At 40.4% G+C, this 20210-nt stretch overlaps 1 protein-coding gene across 1 annotated transcript in view; it reads right to left on the bottom strand.

Moving 5' to 3' along the window:
• Nucleotides 1-20210, bottom strand: part of SYNE2 (spectrin repeat containing nuclear envelope protein 2) — a 318208-nt gene that overhangs the window by 238863 nt on the left and 59135 nt on the right. Inside the window, exons 3-6 of the mRNA XM_061180891.1 lie at nucleotides 2537-2598; nucleotides 1475-1570; nucleotides 1309-1386; nucleotides 1128-1220 (exon numbers count right to left, since the gene is read on the bottom strand). Of these exons, the coding sequence (XP_061036874.1) occupies nucleotides 1128-1220; nucleotides 1309-1386; nucleotides 1475-1570; nucleotides 2537-2598 (329 nt within the window). The remainder of the gene's footprint in view (nucleotides 1-1127; nucleotides 1221-1308; nucleotides 1387-1474; nucleotides 1571-2536; nucleotides 2599-20210) is intronic.

The raw sequence follows: 20210 nt of genomic DNA, 5'->3' as shown, positions 1-20210 counted from the left end.
TAAATTAGTTATGTTATTTTCTAGTTTTCCTAAAATAAGCATTTGTTTCCCATATAATTTTTAAAGTTATTTTTAAAGTAATTATGGAGATAATGAACATGTAACTTTTTAAGTAGCTACAGAAAACACACACTAATTCAAAATCCCAGGCCTGAAAGAATGTATTTATCAATCATTAAGTGTCATAAAGTCAGGACTATAACCTTCTTATTCCCTGTTATTTTCTTTCTTTTTTTTTGGCTGTGTTGGGTCTTCGTTGCTGCGTGCGGGTTTTCTCTAGTTGCAGTGAGCGGGAGCTACTCTTCGTTGTGGTGCGCGGGCTTCTCTTTTCAGTGGCTTCTCTTGTTGCAGAGCATGGGCTCTAGGTGCGTGGGCTTCAGTAGTTTCAGCACACGGGCTCAGTAGTTGCGGCACACGGGGCCCAGAGTGCGAAGGTTTCATTAGTTGCAGCATGTGGGGCTCAGCAGTTACAGCACACGGGCTCTAGAGCACAGGCTCAGTAGTTGTGGCACACGGGCTTAGTTCCTCCACGGCATGTGGGATCTTCCGGACCAGGGATTGAATCCGTGTCCCCTACCTTGGCAGGTGGATTCTTAACCACTATGCCACCAGGGAAGTTCCCCCTGTTATTTTCTTACTGTCCTAGCACAAAAGTTAGCACAAAGTAGGTGCTCAAAAATATTTGTGGAATGAAATGAAAGCTATGAGTGAATCTTGGGACAGAACTAGATGTTGCAGGATTATTAGATTAGACAAGGGACCTCAAAAATAGGGAGCTTTAACCAAGTTTAATGGGTTAATTTTCAAGAATTTACTCCAGAAGCTTCCTATTCTCTCTTCTGACAGAGTAAATAAACAATAATAAGCAAAAATTTACCATGGCAAGTTCTATTCAGACTGGTGCTGATACCATGGATATTTCAGGATATCATGATAATTCAGCATTCAATTTTCAATTGAAGAATAACATAAGTGGCAAAGGGTCTGCTATATATTTTCTACCTGACAAGACTTCCAGAGGGTCCTATTTCTGGAAGAAGCTCTAGCATCAAGTCACACTTATTGCATTACACTTCATACTGTGGTAATTAGAACAGGAATACTTTTCATATCATCCAACTACTTACATGAAAGTGCAGTATAATTGTCCAAATTAGGCCAAGAATAATGGATGGGTTTCCATCTACAACATCGGTAACATGAATATTTATTAGCTTGATCTGGAAAAAAAGAAATGCATGTTAAAAGGAGAAAATATTTCACAGCATTTATCTCCCCAATGAATTTTCATGTGAATTTCATACTCACTGATCGGTTTTTTAGGAATCTCAGGGCATGTTCTATATTGATTCTACACTGGAATGTATTAGATCCTTTATCTCGAGGCTATGAAATTCAAGCAAAATATATTACTCAGAAATGTGATTTTTTTCTTTAATCCACAAAATTTCTTAATGTTGTTTTAAAAGCTTACCAACTGTTGTCCTGAGAGTACTTCCAGCAGGTCCAGGAGGACATGCCCCTTTTTAATGTCTGCGAACAGGTCCGATACAACTGAGGGAGGGGTGTGCTACAAAAGGTCACAAGAAAAGTAATCATCGAAACTTTGGTCCAAAAACACGATAACTTTAAGAATCTCATAAATGTGCTTTTGCATCTTTGCAAAAGCTAAGATTCAGTAGTGATTTTCTTCTTAATTAACAGAATGTAGAAAACACACAAAGTTCCACATCAAAACACGATAAGGAAAGTAGTGAACTTATCTCACAGCAAATTTCCAGTAACACAACACTCTTTCAGCTTTCACTGAGAGCTTAAAACCTGTGCAGTGAAGTGGCATTCAAGATGCTCAGAATCAGCCAATAGTGACCCATTTGGGGAGATCACATTTCTGGAGTAACCTGTTTATGAATTTCCTCTTTTTAGAATGACGAGCATTGTGCTGGGATGGGTAGCCTGGGAGAAGAGGCTCATTCATTTTGTATCTAGGTTATTCCAGGCACCTGGATCACTGAAGGCCAGGATAGCACAGAGATTAAGATCAAGGCCTCTGGGTCCAGACTGCCTGGGTTTGCATCCCAGCACTATCACTTGTAACCTGTGGGACCTTGGAGAAGTCACACAACGTCTCTGTACCTTAGTTTCCTTGTTCTTTAAACATGAACAATGCTATCTGTCTCATAGGATGTTGTGAAGTCACTGAAACATAACGAGTGGTCAGTACATTTAAAGTACTTACAACAGTGTCTAACATAACACTCAATATATATGACTTCTTGTTACAATTTCATTTAATAAAAGAGATGTTACTGCTTTAAATATTTTCCAGCACTGTCTCCCATATCCTTAACAAAAATGCCCCCTTTTCATGTTGGGAAAGAATAACAGATACATCAAAACAAGATCAAGGTGACATTCAGCACATTTTTTCAACCTTTTACATGTCACCAGTGCCATTTTGGGGACCAAAACTGAGCGAACAGGAGGAATCACTTAAATATATATTTATAGCTTGATTTGCTCTCTTTTTCCTCACCTTTGCCAACTGTGAGTTTATCCAGCATGTGAAGGTTTTCTTCTGAGTGTCTTCCTGTTCAGCTATTTAAAAAGGACAATAGCAGTTAGAAAATGAGAAGCCTCAGAAACCATTTGAACAAATCAGCGTTTCAAAGGTCTGTCACTCTGGGTATGTGTGTGTATCTCACAATCTTATAAACGTTCTAGGACTTAGTTTAAATTTCAGGTGTTTGTCCAAGAAGTGTTTTGGAAATATAGCACGTTGAAATGAGATATTTTTCAAAGCCACTGTTTAACTGCAAGAGACAACGGTTTTTAATATTTTACCGACAAAAGAATTAGCCCCTACATGACCTTGACAGCGCTGTACAAGGACCTGTGAAGAAAAAAAAAGGGTTTCTAATCCAAATGGACTTGCAGTCTAAACCAACACCACACGGTACTTCAGATAAACCCAGAACATCTGAATACATTTTAAAGGGCTCATAAAGTCGTGGCAATTTAGTCTTGACATTTATCATGAAGAATATATTGTCATTGAATTAACTGTAAATCATTTGCAATTAGAGTCAGAGAGACCTGAGTTCAAATCCTGCCTCTGTTACTGAGTAGCTGTGTGACGTGGGGCAGGTTCCTCGTGGAATAAGGTGAGAAGCACTCACCGCTAGAGACTGTTAGTGGTTCACTCAAAGTGAACAGACCCTGGCACCAAGGAAACACAGGAGAAGTGCTAGCTCTCACTCTTACTAACCAGGCAGGAGTCCAAGGAAAGATCGGAACACTCGGTGTGGATCTTCCCTTCCTCCCCAGGGCAGGAGAGAGCTCCATACTGACACCATTCATCCCCTCACCTTCTACCCCCTCGGCTCCAGCAGACACCCTCAACCCTGAGGCCAGGGGTTACCCTGCACACAGGACTGTCCTTCCATCTCCCCAGATCTCCTCATCCTACTGGACAGGGGTGAGAGCAATCCAGACACCCACTCCTCCCTGTGTCTAACGCTTACAGCCTTGTCACCACCACCTACCGCGGGCTCACCAGATCTCATCTCACTGTGCCTTTGTCCCTGCTTACATCCCGTCAACACACACACACACACAGTTCACACACTCTGAGGTCCCCCTCCATTCTCGCTCTAATTTCCAAAAGACTCTGCACGTCCCCCAATTTTTCTCATCTCCCACCTCTCCTTAACTCCTGAAACCCTTCACTGATGCTGAAATCCATAACAGACCATCAGCAAAATCCCCTACGTGCCCACTACCCTCTTCACCTTTCTGCTCTAATTGAACCTCCACCCTAACCCAGAACTCTGCTTTCCCCACAGCCCTCCCAAGTGACAGCATTGCTTTCTCTTGCAGACCTTGGACCACTAGTTCCTTGCTCTTGGCTGCTACTTCCAGATCATCTTCCACTCTCTTTGTCCCTGAAATGCTCCAGCTTTAACTCTCATGGCATCAGACAGTCCCCACTAACACAGTCATCTACTTACCTCTGTCATTCCTCATCATTGCTCAAAGGTTTTAGTTCCTTCCCCACTGCTGCTCTTTCCAATGTGACCCCTAATTCTTTGTAATTTCAATACACATACTGATGAAACTTCCAAACTGGCCTCTCTGTTTCTTGAATTTTTCTCCAATAAATGTGTCTTCTGCCCTGCCTCAACCACTCACTGTCATGGTTATACCCTGACCCTGTCATTACTAATAACTACAACTCATGATCTTGAGTTCATGCATCCCCATCTCTGAACATCATTCCTTATGTTTTCAGTACATTCTCACTAGTGTCTCAACTCCAACAATCCTTGGAGTCCATCAGCAACTCCAAGCCATCAATTCTGCCAGTTTTACACTGTCCTTCACCCCCTTGGTCTCCTTCCTTTCATCCTTATCCATTGTAAATTCCATGATCAATTATTACAAACACTCCCTTGCACCTCTCATTCTGCTGTGTGCTCTTCATCAGCACTCTCTGCTCACTCATACCTGCACACATGCTGCTGAATGTGGCTGGAAGGAAATCCGTAACTGCTGACCAGTCTCATCGTGACCGCCACGTAAGCCCTCAATGCTACCTGGAAGTCATAATACATTGCCCTCTCCCACTCCTCTAGACAGCAATTTCACACCCTCTCCTTCTTTCTCAAACTCCCAACGCCTCCCCTCCCATCCTTACTCTCAGCTGAGACCTTGCTTCCCCAGGACACTTAGGGATCATCTACTCCCTTGTCTAGTAACCTATCAAAAGGCTCTGCCTCCAGCCTGTTAGCATGGGTGAGCCAGCCTTGCTCAGACCTAAAGCCAATCCCTTCCTTCACTCATTCACCAGGTCTCATCCCTTTGGAGCTACTCCAGGACCTTTTACGCCTTTCTCTCCTGTATTATCCTCTCCCCCACCCAAGACTATTCCCATTAGTACTGATGCATGCTATTAATTTGCCCATCTAAAACTAAAAACAAAAAGCAACCCTCTCTTGACCCCATCAGGTACAGGTCCATTGTGGCAAAACTCCTCAAATAGATTTGTCTATGTTCATGGTCTCCAGGTCCCCTCCTCCTTCTCTCTTAACTGAACCCACACCAATTGTGCCCTTACCATTCCGCTGAAACTACTCTTTCATCAAGGTCACCATGAATCGAGGTCATCAATGACCCCCCCAGCCCCCACTAAAACCAATGATCGATTCTCAGTCTTCATCTTTCTGGAGCAATCAGCAGCATTCAGTACAGATGATCACTCTCTCTTTCTGGTTGCAGGCCCCTATACTCTCTGTCTTCCTCCTCCTTCACATGCTGGCTTCTCTCTTTCTCTCACACTTCATGTCCAATGCCTCGGGAAATCCTCTTATGTCCACCTTCAAAATATATTCAGGATATGACCACTTCTCACCACCTTCACTACAACCACTGGTCCAAGGCACCTCCACCTCTCCCCAGATTACTGCAATAGATTCCTAACAGGTCTCCTTCATTCCAGCCTTGCCCTCTGAATATTATTCTCAACACAGCAGCCACAGTGATGGCACTCATCTGTAAGATCTACTCTGACCATCCTATTTTAAACTGTAACAACCCCACTTCTGTTCCCTCTTGTCCTGCTTGATTTTTTTTCTACAGTACTTACCACCTTTAACATCCTAGGTAAGCTATATATGTAGTATGTCTATCATTTAATGCCTTACTCTCCTCCCAATAGAATGTAAGCACCACATAAGCAAGATGTTTCATCTGTGATATATTCCAGGGGCCTAGAAGAGTCAGGCCCAGAACAGGCTCTAAGCAAATATTTGCTAAAAAAGTAGGAATAACAATAATTTTACCAATTATTATTACTGTTATATTTTATTTGCTGTACTGAGAAGGTCAAATCTACCTTTATGTGTTTACATTCCTCCTTTTAAAAGATGTCCGTTCTACCTTCTAATACATTGTTTTCCTTTGACTCTACCCATTCTCCCTTATTAATCTCTAACACAGTTGAACTGAAATTGTTGGCATGACATCTAGTCTGAGTTCTCAAAAATGTTTTAATCTGATGAGAGTTCAGGTTGAGAAAATGAAAAGAATCTGAGTAAATGGAATTTTAGGGTGTTTGCAATTTTGACTGAGTAGAAATTAAAGATGCACTTAACCTCATTGGATTTTCTCCTTAACTTTTTAAATCCATTACATTTTTTCTGTATTACCGGTTGAAATTAGTTATAGCTCAGTGATTTACACATTAAAGGGTGCTCAATAATTGTTAGCTGAACTGAACTGAGTTCTGACAAGCCAACCAGATAGTTTAGGCTTTTGAGAGTTATTTCTGTTTTTATAAATTTCATTTAAAACAATTATAAAGAACTAGGGACTTCCCTGGTGGTGCAATGGTTAAGAATCCGCCTGCCAATGCAGGGGACATGGGTTCGATCCCTGGTCCGGGAAGATCTCACATGCCGTGGAGCAACTAAGCCCACGCGCCACAACTACTGAGCCTGCGCTCTAGAGCCCGTGAGCCACAACTATTGAGCCCACGTGCCACAACTACTGAAGCCTGTGAGCCTAGAGTCCATGCTCCGCAACAAGAGAAGCCACCGCAATGAGAAGCCCGTGCACCGCAATGAAGAGTAAGCCCCCACTCGCCACATTTAGAGAAAGCTCTCGCGCTGCAATGAAGACCCAAAGCAGCCAAAAAATAAATAAATAAAAATTTTTTAAAAAAGAATTATAAAGAACCATAATTTTGTCCTATAATTCAAAATGTTATTAATGTTTTCATTGTTTGTTTCCCTAGAATCAGCAGGTGATAAGACAATAAATTTTAAACATGTACTAACGCTTACCAAAAAATGTGTTGAGAGCTAACTTTGTTCCTCAATAGAGAAAACTAGAGAACAAGTTTTTATGTTTCCAGGATCAAGTTACATGCACACAAAGTACATTAATCAAGGCCATGTATATAAGCAGGAAGGGACTATTTCATTATTACAATAAAGCAGAAATTCAAAACAAAAAACAAAACAAACAATGACAAAAACAAACAAAGAGGGCTCTCTTCTTTATCCTTAAGGAGCCAAGAGAGATTTTTTTTCTTTCTAGGTGTAAAGTATGGAGAAGAAACTAACCAGGAATACCACCAGGTCCAGGACAGGGAGTCTACACTAACGTTAGGGGACTTATTGTGGGAGAAAGGAATAACCATAGAGGGGGTGAGATGCTGGCACAAAAAGGAATGTAAAGGAGCACTGTGTGCCCAAGGAGTTTGAGTATTGCACATCCACCTGGAAACCTCAGTCATTCTGAATTATTTCCAAGAAAGATGAGGGATCACATGATCATTTCCATGTGATGCTGGACAAAAGGGGTCTTGGTACTGAGCAAACTGAGGACTGTGAACTTTCCTAGGCTGAGAAAACAGGCAGCACATGAGGGCTCTATATGGACTGTTCAACTTGGAGCACCTAGTCGCACATAGGTTGGACTGACCTCTGATAGGGACATAAATTTAAAATAACCAAAAATTTCCAATGAAAACCTTAAGTTATCCCTGTCCTAATTTGATTAAAATCTAATAGAAACAAGGGGAAAAACAATAAGAGGAGCAGGCAGAACAAACCCCGACCCGGAACTCTCCAGTTAGCAAATGAAACCCTCAGAAAAAGGTTTTTAAACTTCATGGCTTCTAACTAACACATTGTCCACCTCTTCATCCTGGAAATCAGAACTCTTCAAATGCAACAAGGACCCTTGCTAACAGCAAACAAAGACGTCCCAGGTGCAATTAAACACCTTTATGACTACTCAATTAAATGGTTTCGTCTGTGCCATGTCACTTATCCCTTGACACACTTTTCTCACATTTTCATACTGCCTTATCCCTGAAAAGCGGTATTAATTCAACACGAACCAGAGCCAAATAGCTCGCCCTATGGCAGGATAAGTAACCTTTTGTTCTTTTCAAAGGCTGACCCATTGGGGAAAAAATAATTGAGAGCCACACGCTTTAAAGCAACTTAATTTGAGTGGGTGAGATTTTTTTTTAATGTTGGGTTTTATTTTTTAATTTCCAGAGTAACTTTCTAATAAAATAATAAAACTCTTCTCAAAATAGCATAAAAAGAATAGGACCTTTTATTTATTTAATTTTATTTTTTATTTTTTTTAATTTAATTTTTATTTTATATTGGACTATAGCTGATTTACAATGTTGTGTTAGTTTCAGGTGTACAGCAAAGTGATTCAGTTATACATATACAAATATCTGTTGTTTTTCAGATTCTTTTCCCATATAGGCAATTACAGAGTATTGGGTAGAGTTCCCCTGTGCTATACATACAGTAGGTCCTTGTTGATTATCTATTTTATATATAGTAGTGTGTATCTGTTAATCCCAACCTCCTAATTTATCCCTCTCTCCCCACCTTTCCCCTTTGGTAATCATAAGTTTGTTTTCTAAGTCTGTGAGTCTGTTTCTGTTTTGTAAATAAGTTCATTTGTACCATGTCTTAGATTCCACATATAAGTGATATTATATGAAATTTGTCTTTCTCTGTCTGACTTACTTCACTTTGTATGATAATCTCCAGGTCCATCCATGTTGCTGCAAATAGCATTATTTCACTCTTTTTTATGGCTGAGTAATGAGGAAAAGACCATTTAATCAGCAGACATCAGGGACAGAAAAAGACAAAAACAGACAGAAAATAATAAAATCTGTCATAATGATGAGTTTCTTAAAATGCCAAGGAATAGAGAATGAGAAATTCTCTATTCTGATTTTTAAGGCAAATAAGAAATATATAAAATGTAGTCAGTGAATTTTATTCAGGCCCATATGGGTATCCTTGATTATCATTCTTGGAAAATATCTGGCTGAGTTTGAGAAAGGCATAGAAGGAAAAGGTTTTCTCTAGGTGTCATTACCATAAAAATACATTTAATCCCTGACGTTGTTCTTATTCAATCTGCCTTTTGTGAGCTGGCAACTCATATCCTTACCTGGAAGGGAACTTAAATGAAAACAAATTGAGTTAAGCTCAATTAAAGAGGGTAGATTTTAAGTTCATTATAAATCTCATTAGTAAACTACCAAGGCCACTGGGTCTCCGCAAGGTCCAGTCTCAACAAAAGTTCATCTAAAATGTTGACTCCAGCAGTCCTCCCTGGTAGTAAGAGTTCAAAGGCAGTTACCCAGGCATGAGAATCTCTAACTGACATTTTCACTTAAACACAGAGCAACACATTATTACAATGTGGCTTCTCCAAGAATGTTCTCTACTGCATGAGGTCACCAAGGAGGCTTTGCAACCTCCTCTATCCAGGAATTTCCCTTCTTCCCTTTGTACTGCTGGGTTATTGATAACAGGTTTATTGCACATGGCACCAGATTTATTACTTGGATCTTTCACTCTCCTCATTAAAATCTTTTGATCACTCCCTAATTCCTTAATGAATAAAATATAGATTCTTAGCCTAACATTCTCGGTCATTCAGAATTTGACTCCAATCAACTTTTTCCTGACTCATCCCCCCATGACTTCCCCACTTACATCCTACTTCTCTAGCCAAACTAGAATATATGCAGTTCCCCAGTTAAGTTGCTCTCTTTTCTGCATCAACATGCTATGTACCTTCTGGAATGGCTAATCCTCCCGCATCCCTCTGCATTCACAGAAACCCCAGCACCCAGCACAATGCACATGGGGGGCATTCGATCAACATTTGTTAAAATAAGACATATCCTGTTCAAATGTCCCCTTTGTGAAATAGAAATAATCTCTTCTGGCTCTGGCCTACCACAATACTTTGTTGGGTCTTTTTTTTTTTTTTTTTTTAATCATTATTACTATTAGGAAGTAATAGATAATCCTCATAAAACATGTTTTATAAACAGTAACAGAATTCAAAGTTAATCTTAACTTTCCCCAAACACCCATTTTCCTTCCCCAGAGACAACATTAATTAACAATTTCCTGTGCATCTTTCTAGATTAGACAGGCAAAGAACATAAATTCTAAAGAGCAAGGATTTGTTTTGGTCGGTCACTGGGTTCCTCGCTCCTAGAATAATACCTCACAAGTAGAAGGCACTCAGTCAATACTTGTCGAATGAAAGAATGAATGTATGTATATGTAAATTAAATTACTACACATGATATGGTTTCATTTTTTAAGCTGATAATTCAAAAAGCAGCAAATTTAGGTACACTATTTAAAGTTAAAAAGCGTCTGTTAAGCCGTAACAAATTTTTAAAAAGGAGATCATAAACCTTCCACATTACCAGAAAGGAAGAAAATTATCATTTACCCAGTAAAAAGAACAAAGTAGATACATATGTGCCGATGCAGGTATATTCTTAAGTGAAAAAGAGCAAATTATAAAACAGCATGTTTATCATCATTCTACCTGTATTTTTATGAAAGGATAGCTACATGAATAACCAACAGTTTTGTTTCTATCTTATGGTAATTACCACTTGCTGCCCATGTACTGCAGTCATGTACCTCTATGTGGTTTCTCTCCTACTCATTGTATCAACCTTAATATTAAACCCTTATGCTTTTGTGTTTTTGCTTCCCCTTAGACCAGTGCCATGTAGAGAAGAGGTACTCAATATAATTTGCTGATTGAAAGACTTAGTAAATATTAAAAGATTGAGGTTCAAACTGACTTATTGCTTGGAGAAGAATTTATTGGCAACAGTTACTAGGCCTATGTCTTATCCTAATCCTTGTTTTAAAAACCCCTGGGCACAGATGTAGAGAACAAATGTATGGACACCAAGGGGGGAAAGCTGGGGGGGGAAGCTGTGGGTGGGATGAATTGGGAGGTTGGGATTGACATATATACACTAATATGTATAAAATAGATAAGTAATAAGAAGCTGCTGTATAAGAAAAATAAATAAAATTCAAAAAAAAAAAAAAACCCTGGGTAATTTCTTTCTTCAACTAAGAAAATGTCTTGAACAAAAGGGCCTGCACCCTGCTGCTCTCCCATGAAACAATGCTGCCAACTCTCTGTTAGACAAAGTAAGAATAACTAAATTCAGACAATAATGCAACACATTTTAGCCATGTGTTCCAACAGCCATCCCAAAGAATCTTACCCAAGCTGTTATCCAATAGAAAGGGAACTAAAAATAATAAGGCCACCTCTTCTATTGTTTCTCATGGAGGTGATAACAAACAAATAAATGAATGAAAACACACAGGCATGCACAATGAAAACAAAAAAAGCCTAAAATATCTGAAGAATAAACAGGAAAAGGCCTGTTACTGAACCACAAAAGGGGAGACTATTAACCAACGGAGAAAGCACGGGGACAACTTACAACACATTTTCTTGCAACCAACCATAAGCCAAACAAATAAGCAAGTAAGAAAGAAAAATAAATAGTACCAAGACTGAGATCTCACTTATTGAACCAGAAAAGTGAGTTTAGAAGCTAAGTCCTAGCTAACACATCTCGTAAACTCAATGTGCAACCATGTCTCTACTTCAAAATTCTTTTCATTCACATATTTCCTCCCAGGAGAATCTGTGTTGTCACTATGGAAAAAACAGCACTTGCCTGTCAAACTCAGCATTCCAGGACTGAAATGACACTCTACCTCCCTACTTCTCCCCAGACCTGTCCTCATCTGTGTTTTCATCTCATGGACTTGACACCACCATCCTTTATCAGCCCCAAGTACAGCCTACCGCCAAATCCTGCAAATTTGCCTCCACATGGCTCTGGTATGTGCTTCCTTCTCTACATCTGACGGCCCTCTTGCCTGATCTACCGTCAGGTCTGGCCTGGACCATGTCCATGGCCAACCAGGTCTGCTCTGCTCCCTTCAATCTGTTCTCCACTTCAGCCAGTAGATCTGACCACAGTACCCTTTCCACCCTTTGATGGTTTCTCTCTGCTCTGAGGATCAAAAGCAAAACAGCCTATGAGGCTTGCATGGTCCACGCCAGAGCATCTCTCCAGCCTCGGCACTTACAGCTCTCCTCCATGCCCAGGGCTCCAGCCACTCCATCTTCCTTCAGGGCCTTTACAAGCTATGTTCCCTCCTGCCACAGCTGTTTGCACCACCCTGCCCTCTTCACCTACTTGACTTCTAATTACCCTTAGGGCTCAGCTCAATTGTTGCATCCCGAAGAAAACCTAAGTCAATCTGTCTTCCTCCACTACTTAGCACCTGCCTCAACTTATAATCATTGACAAGGTTAAGAGCACGGGCTCTAGAGCCAGACTACCTGAGTTTGATCCCGTATCTGCCACCTACTCGCTATTTGCCTCAGTCTTCTCATTCGTAAGATGGGGATAACAGTACCTACCTCACAGGGTTGCTAAGAGGATTAAGTACTTGTACTGATGTAGAATCAGAGATCAACAACAGATAATCCCAAAGGCCAAATGTAGCCCACCACCTATTTTTGTAAATACAGTTTTCTTGGAACACAGAGACACTCATCTGTTCACATATTGTCTGTAGCTACGTTCATGCTAAAATGGCAAGTTGAGTAGTTGCGACAGAGACCATATGGACCTCAAAGCTAAAATATTTACTACCTGGTCCTCTACAAAAAAAGTTTATCAATCCCTGGCAAGATTATGCTTGATCTACACAAATGAATATTAGCTACAACATGGATGAATGTTGAAATCATTACGCTAACTGAAAGAAGCCATCACAAAATACCACATATTATATGATTCCATGTGTACAAAATATCCAGAATAGGACAATCTATACACACAGAAAGTAGATCAGTGGTGGCCTCGGCCTGATGCAGGGAGGAGTAGAAGGTTTTGGAATAAAATGGGAATAAAGGGTATGGGGTTTCTTTGTGGGGGGGCGGGGAGGGAATGGTGATAAAAATGTTCTAAAATTAAATGCAATGGTTGCACAATTCTGCGAGTATACTAAAAATGATTGAATTGTACACTTTAAATGGGTGAGTTGCATGGTATGTGAATCACATCTTGAATTATATCTCTATAAAGCCGTTCCTAAAAAAATATTAGCTAACATCTGTGAGCTAACTTGGTTACTATCTGCCTCCTCACTAGCCTACGGGCTCCAGGAGAGCAGAGGCCAGGTCTGATTTAGCTCCTCACTTTGCCTGCAGCTTGTACACAGTGCATTTCATGTTGTTCGAATTCAGAAAGCATTTGTTGAATGAATGGTTATTTGGCTGGGGCAGGAGCGAGCGGGGCTTTGTTGCTATTTTTCCCCAGTCAACCCACAGATTTAAGTACTTAGTTTGTTGGGGAAATCTATGACACACAGCAAAGAATTTCTGTTAGGGCCTTAGCGTGTAGGATCCAGCAAGGTCCTGTAGCCACATGAGGCAACCACACCCTTATGCAAACACCTGAGATTTTCACACTGAGGCTTTTGTTTCCAGCCCCATGGAACATAGCTCCTGGCTCTCTGCGTAAGCAAATCTTGTATTTCTAGCACATGAAAATGAGCCCACAATACAGATAAAATGCCTAGGATCTGGGGTGAATTTTTTTTCTCCTCTTTCTTACCCTCTTTTGACTCACCTGAGTGGCTCAATAAACATCTGTGGAATGAATAAATCAAAGAAATGACTACATTTCTTTTAGTACATATTTCTTACTCCTTACTGCCTTTTATCAACCACATTAACACTGTGAGCATTTTTCTTGTGAAAATCAAGGTGTGAGCCTAAACACCTTCCACTGGGGCAGCAGTCCAAGCACCTCTGACTTCTGAGTGCAAAAGAGCCAGACTGCACTAAGGAGATACGTGCCGTGATTACAAATCTAGGATTCCTACACTTTTGAACGCCAGCGAGTCATGGTTTAAGTGCAGGGTTCTGCGCCCCAATTCCCAGAGATCCTGACTGAGGGGGTTCACATAGCTCACGCTCAGAAACTCCTAGCTAAAGTAATTAGACTGGTTTACATGTGTGACTTATTCTTGAGACAACACAAGGGAACAGGAAGGGCCTGGCAAAAATAGTAATGAAATAACAAACTCTGAGACATTAACATAATGTAATGCAGTGTAAATCTATTCTAACTTATGGGTATCCTAAGACTCGCTTGGAGGGGCTCAGAAGGCTTGCTGAAACAAGCCATGTCCAGGAATAAGTAGGACTCAAGGGTAAGGAACAATGACACTATTTCATTAAAGCTTCTAGTCAAGTGGTCAGGCAGGCATTTTGTAAATGAGAAAACTATAGCTCCCAGAAGATGAAGGATTTTTAGTCACTCATTCAATAAGCAGTTATTGAAAGTCTACTGTGTCCTGGATACTGTGCTCTAGATGTCACATCTGGTGAGAGAGAAATTCAAATCCAGACGTGTCTGATACCAAAATCCATGTTCTTTTCATTATAATTAAAAATCAGCGGAAATGCCAGATCCGTGGCCCCTCCAGCTACCACCCTATCTCTGCCCTCCCCTTCAAACCCAAACTTCTTGAAAGAATTGTCTACCCTGGCTGTCTTCACTTCCTCAGCTACCACTCACTTCTCAAGCCACGAAAAGCTGGCTTCTACCCCAGCCCGTCCACTTAATTCTGAGCAGGGCCACTTATAACGTACTCATTGCTCAACCCCATGGATACTTCTCAGTACTTTTTGCATATCTTGAAACTTCTGATACTGTTTACTACCCTCTCCTTCTTGAAATATTCTCTTTCTTAGGATTCCACGGTACCACGCTCACCTTGTTTTCTTTCTACTTCTCTGGACACCCCTTCCCAGGCCCTATTATGGGCTTGTTTTGCTTTTTCTATCTCTGGAATGTTCTGCCTACGCCCTTCTTCTCTTTCTCTAGATACCTTCATCTACTCCCAGGGGACCAATCACCATTTATATACTAATCACTTCCAAATCTTTACCTTCAGCCCAGGTGTCTGTTTCTCCTGAGCTGTGCGTATGTTTATTCCACTATCTTCTGGGTATCTCCACCTACTTATTCCAGGGGACACTTCAAACTCAGCATTTCCAGAACTGAGTTATCATCTCAATCAACTCCCTCTCCTATCAAAGTTGTTCTCCTGCATTTTTTTTCAGTGAATGGTTCCATCATCCACTCATTTGCCCAAGAATAAGCCTGAGTCATCTTTGATACTTCCCTCTCCCTCCCTTTCCCATACCCAATCAATCAAAAAGTCCTGATAATTACCTCAATAAAGCCGAAAATAAAAATTTTTTCATATGATATAGCTTATATGTGGAATCTAAAAAAAAAGGGTACAAATGAACTTATTTACCAAACAGAGGTAGAGTCACGGATGTAGAAAACAAACATATGGTTAGCAGGGGATGGGGAGGGGAATAAATTGGGAGATTGGGATTGACATATACACACTACTATATATAAAATAATCAACAAGGACCTACTGTATAGCACAGGGAACTCTACTCAATACTCTGTAATGGCCTACATGGGAAAAGAATCTAAAAAAAAAAAGAGTGGATATATGTATATGTATAACTGATTCACTTTGCTGTACACCTGAAACTAACACAACATTGTAAATCAACTATACTCCAATAAAAATTTTAAAAATAAAATAAAAATTAAAAAATTTTAAAGCCCTGAAAATTTTATCTATTAGATATCTCTGGATACCCATTTCTCTCCATCCATACTGGTACCTCCTAGATGAGGACACCATTATCTCTCAGCTGGTCTTCCAGTCTCCACACTCAGCCCCATAAGACCACACCCCACAGTGCCCCCTGGGTGATTTCTAAATCACTAGTTCTGAATATGCTTCTACTCAGAATCCTTCCGTTGCTTCCCCTTGGTCTTAAGAAAAACTTCAAACCCCTATACATTTACATGACCTCATCTTTTCACACTCTCCTTCAAACTCTAATCCTCAGTCTCGCTGAACAGCCGTTTCCTGGAATGTGCCATGTTCAGCCTCATCTTCTGGCTTTTATATGCCGTCACCACAGCCTGCAGCACTCTTTCCACCTTCAATGCCTGCTCATCTATTAACACATTTTAGGTCTAAGCTTAGAAATCACTTCCTCTGCGAAGCTTTCCCTGATTCCCAAGTCTGGGTGAGGTATTCCTACTCTGTACCTCTACAGCACCATGTCAGCCCTCTTTGCAGCACACATCATTACTATACTGTTGATATAATTGTCTGTATCCCTGTAATCAGAACATACGTTTCAGGACAGCACATGTCATGTGCCATCCCCTGTGTTCAGCACAGTGTCATACACCATAGGTATTTAAAAACACTTGTTGAATAATGAATGAACAAATAAATGAATGGGGCTCTAGCAATAAATGAACCTAACTTAGGAAAAGCATAACAGTTAATGGAGTAGTATCTCTTACCTTAAAAAATCCTACATTTCCCTTCAACAAGTACCTGATATCAACAAAATTTCTTGAAATGTTAAGTCACTGTCTCTACTCCCTCACCTCCCATTCTCTCCTCAACCCACTCCAGTCAGGCCTCCATCTCCACTACCTGAGTGTGGCGAATGTATTAGAGTCACCAACTGACTCCATGAACCCAATCCAATGGCCATTTCTCTACTTAACACAGTTGACCATACCTCCTTCTTTTTTTTTTTTTTTTTAAATAAATTTATTTATTTGTTTTTTTTTAAAAATTTTTGGCTGTGTTGGGTCTTTGTTGCTGTGCATGGACTTTCTCTAGTTGCGGCGAGCGGGGGCTGCTCTTCGTTGCGGTGCGCCGGCTTCTCATTGTGGTGGCTTCTCTTGTTGCGGAGCACGGGCTCCAGGTGCGTGGGCTTCAGTAGTTGCCACATGCAGGCTCAGTAGTTGTGGTGCATAGGCTTAGTTGCTCCACGGCATGTGGGATCTTCCCGGACCAGGGCTCGAACCCACGTCCCCTGCATTGGCAGGCGGATTCTTAACCACTGCGCCACCAGGGAAGCCCCCGACCATACCCCCTTCTTGAAATATCTTCATCTAGGGGTTTCCAGGCCATCACACTTGCCTGGTTTTCCTTCTTTGGCCTTGGCCACTCCTTCTCAGTGTCCTTTGCTTGCTCCTCCTCTTCTGTTTGACCTCTGAACACTGAAAGACCTAAAAGGTCTGCTCTAGCTACATATTCCATAGGTGATCTCATCCAGTCCGTGGCTTTAAATGTAAGTATACCAGCCATATGCTGATGGCTGCCAAATCTATACCTCTCTCTAGAACTCTGAATCCTGACATCCAACTGTCTACTTGACATCTCCATCTGGATATCAAATAAGCATCTCATATCTATCATGGCAAAAATACAAGCTTGATTTCCCCCAAAACTAGTTTATCTGCCAATCTTTATCGCAATAAATTCCATAACCAACTGCTCAATTGCTCAAGGCAAAAATTTAGAAACTATCCTTAATTTATCTTATTAATCACCCAATCATCCCAATGTTCACAAACATCCTTTGAAAAAAAATCCGTGGTTATTCATCCCATTGCTACCACCCTGGGTCCAAAATACTATGATATCTCACCAGGGCTACAACAAAAGCATCCTAACTGGCTTTCCTGCTTCCCCTCCTGCTCCCAGATAATCCCCTCTCCACCCAGCAGCCAGAGTGGAAAATGTAAATCAGAGCATGTTACTCCCTTGATTAAAACTTTCCAAAGGTTTCCCATCCACACACCTTAGCTTAGAGCTGATGATTCCCTGCCCAACCCAGCTCTGCCTTGCCTTGCTCTCCAATCACGCTGCCCCTCATCCACCAAAATCCAGCCACACCAGGCTCCCTTTGCTCCATGAATTCACCATGTTTGTTTCTCTTGTTGAGTTCTTCCTTGAGCCATTGTCTCATACTGGAATGCTCCTCCCTAGCTCTTTGCACAGCAGCTCCTTTGTGTTATTCAATTGCTCCTTAAGTGTCTCCTCTTCCTTCTCTGACACCTGATCTAAAGAAGATGCCCAAGCATAAATCCATTTTTGCATAAATCCGTTTTTGATATTTGCTATTTTTCTTAATGATTTATTCTTTGTCTCTCTAACTGAAATGCAAGCCTCGTGGGCACATGAAGCTTGCTGGAGTTCTTCACCTCAATAATCTCTCAACCCAAAATAGTGCTTGATAAAAAAAAAATAGTGCTTGATACAAGGTAGGGTTTCAGGGAACACATGCTGCACGAATGTATCAATGAACAGATTTACCTGTATTCATAAAAACCGTAATTACGTGATAAAGTGGTTAAGTGTGAATTCACCTGTACTTTTGAAACATTTTGTTTTGAAGACATCAAACCACCCTGGAAGTTCTGCTGAGTAAACACTCAGACTGAGGCAGACAGACACATACAGCAGAACTAGTTCTCACTCTGAATATCCTCCTTAACTGAAGACAAGGCCAACAACGCCCACGTTTTGGAAAGATCCTACATGTTACTCAAATTTGAGAAGGGCCGTTGGTGTTCTGTATTTCAGCCAGGTGCCCTTGATCTTGTAACATTTCGCTGCCCGTGTAATTGGTAGTCCCCTCTGTAGTAAAGGCTGAAAAGACCAAGGCGTGACCTGTGGGTGCTGCCCCACCCCAGAGGCAGACAGCAAGTGTGTGTGGCTGCTCTTCTCCCATTTTCTTCCTGTGCTCATTCAACACGTTGCCTCATAGACCATCAATGACCAGGAGAGATTATTCACCCAGAATCTCATATCTCTCCTGCAAAGATACACACATTGATAATGTCAAACATTCCATTTCTCTAATAAATCATTCGTAGCTTTTTACCTATCATTTTTAAATGACTCTAAAAATACCTGGTGGTTATTAGTAAACTTCAGCTCTTGTACATATTGAGAACAACAAATACAGTTACCTTTTACCAAATTTCCCTGCTGAACGTTTTAGAAAAATGGAGCCATTTGGAGAAATTATAATCACCAATGCTGAAACCAGATGAGGGAAGTAATCTCTTGAAGAGGCACATTTAGAATGACCTCTGATTTTTAGAGTATAAAATCACACACTAAACCCACCAGATGGTTATAAATTAACCTCTTATATTTACTTCAAATTTTCCCATTTCCAAGGGGGAATTATTTTGAGTTTTATTTTTCCTAATATACTACTTCAAGCTCTGAATAATTACACCCCCTCCCAACACACACGCATACACAACAAACGCTCAGAAAAATCTTGTATCTCCCATGGGGCTAATTAAAAAGGATTCTGATTTCTATAAGGAATGAATGAGATCTTTGTTAACCTACTTTAACAGGACTCTAAATGACCCTGGATTTATCTTGCCCTACTTTTCAAAATGTAACTGACCCAGAATAAAGTAAGCTTATCCCCAAACTCCTGGCAAAAACAGAACCAAAGTTCCCAGAAGACGAAACCGTATATACAACCTAAAAAAGAAAAAAAAAAAAAGAAAAAGAAAAAAACTTTCCCTGAAAAACATCGTTCACTGCAAACACCACTGCTTCCAGAGCTATTTTGTTTTTCATTTAATTGGGATATTTTTAAGATTATGAAGCTTTACAATATGAAGGCAAATAATCCTCCAAAAAAACACAGCAGAAGACAGTATCAGCTATTATGATATCAGGAACTTTCTGGAAGCTTTTTTGTTGGGACAGTACAGCACTCATAGCTGGTGAAGGGCTATAACTTGAGTATTTTCTCCGGGTGTAATAATCACCTAATTGGCAAAAAAACAAAAACAAAGAAACCCAGAGATGATTTGCTTTTATTCATAATAACAAAGCAGTCTGCCTTGGTTAAAGAAGCAAAAATACTGTCTGCATATTTCTTACTCTTGATTCATCATTTCCATCAAAATCCCACATTGGGGACCTAGGCGCAAAAGGGCAGAAATCCTACCCAGAAGCATTTTATTAAATCCACTCCTCTTTCTCAGGCTTCACACAGTTTCATTCACTCACTGTCATAAGGTAGAACAGAATTTCTCTCAGAAACATGATACTAAAACACTATTGAGCCCCTAAACACCATATACATACCTCACTGCCTCGTGTCTAAAGAAATCTTTGTTTCCATCCTGTCTGATTTTCCTGAACACTGAACAATTTTTCTAATTCAGGATACTTTATATATAATTTTTCTTTTTTTTAATTTAAATTTAATTTTTACTTTATTGGAGTATAGTTAATTTACAATATTGTGTTAGTTTCAGGTGTACAGCAAAGTGATTCAGTTATACATACACATATATCCACCTTTTTCAGCTTCTTTTCTCGTATAGGTTATTACAGAATATT

This window comes from Eubalaena glacialis, chromosome 2 (assembly GCF_028564815.1).
Source record: "Eubalaena glacialis isolate mEubGla1 chromosome 2, mEubGla1.1.hap2.+ XY, whole genome shotgun sequence".
Lineage (NCBI taxonomy): Eukaryota > Metazoa > Chordata > Mammalia > Artiodactyla > Balaenidae > Eubalaena > Eubalaena glacialis.
Note: the sequence above shows the minus strand (reverse complement) of the source record. Positions and strands in the feature narration are given on the sequence as shown.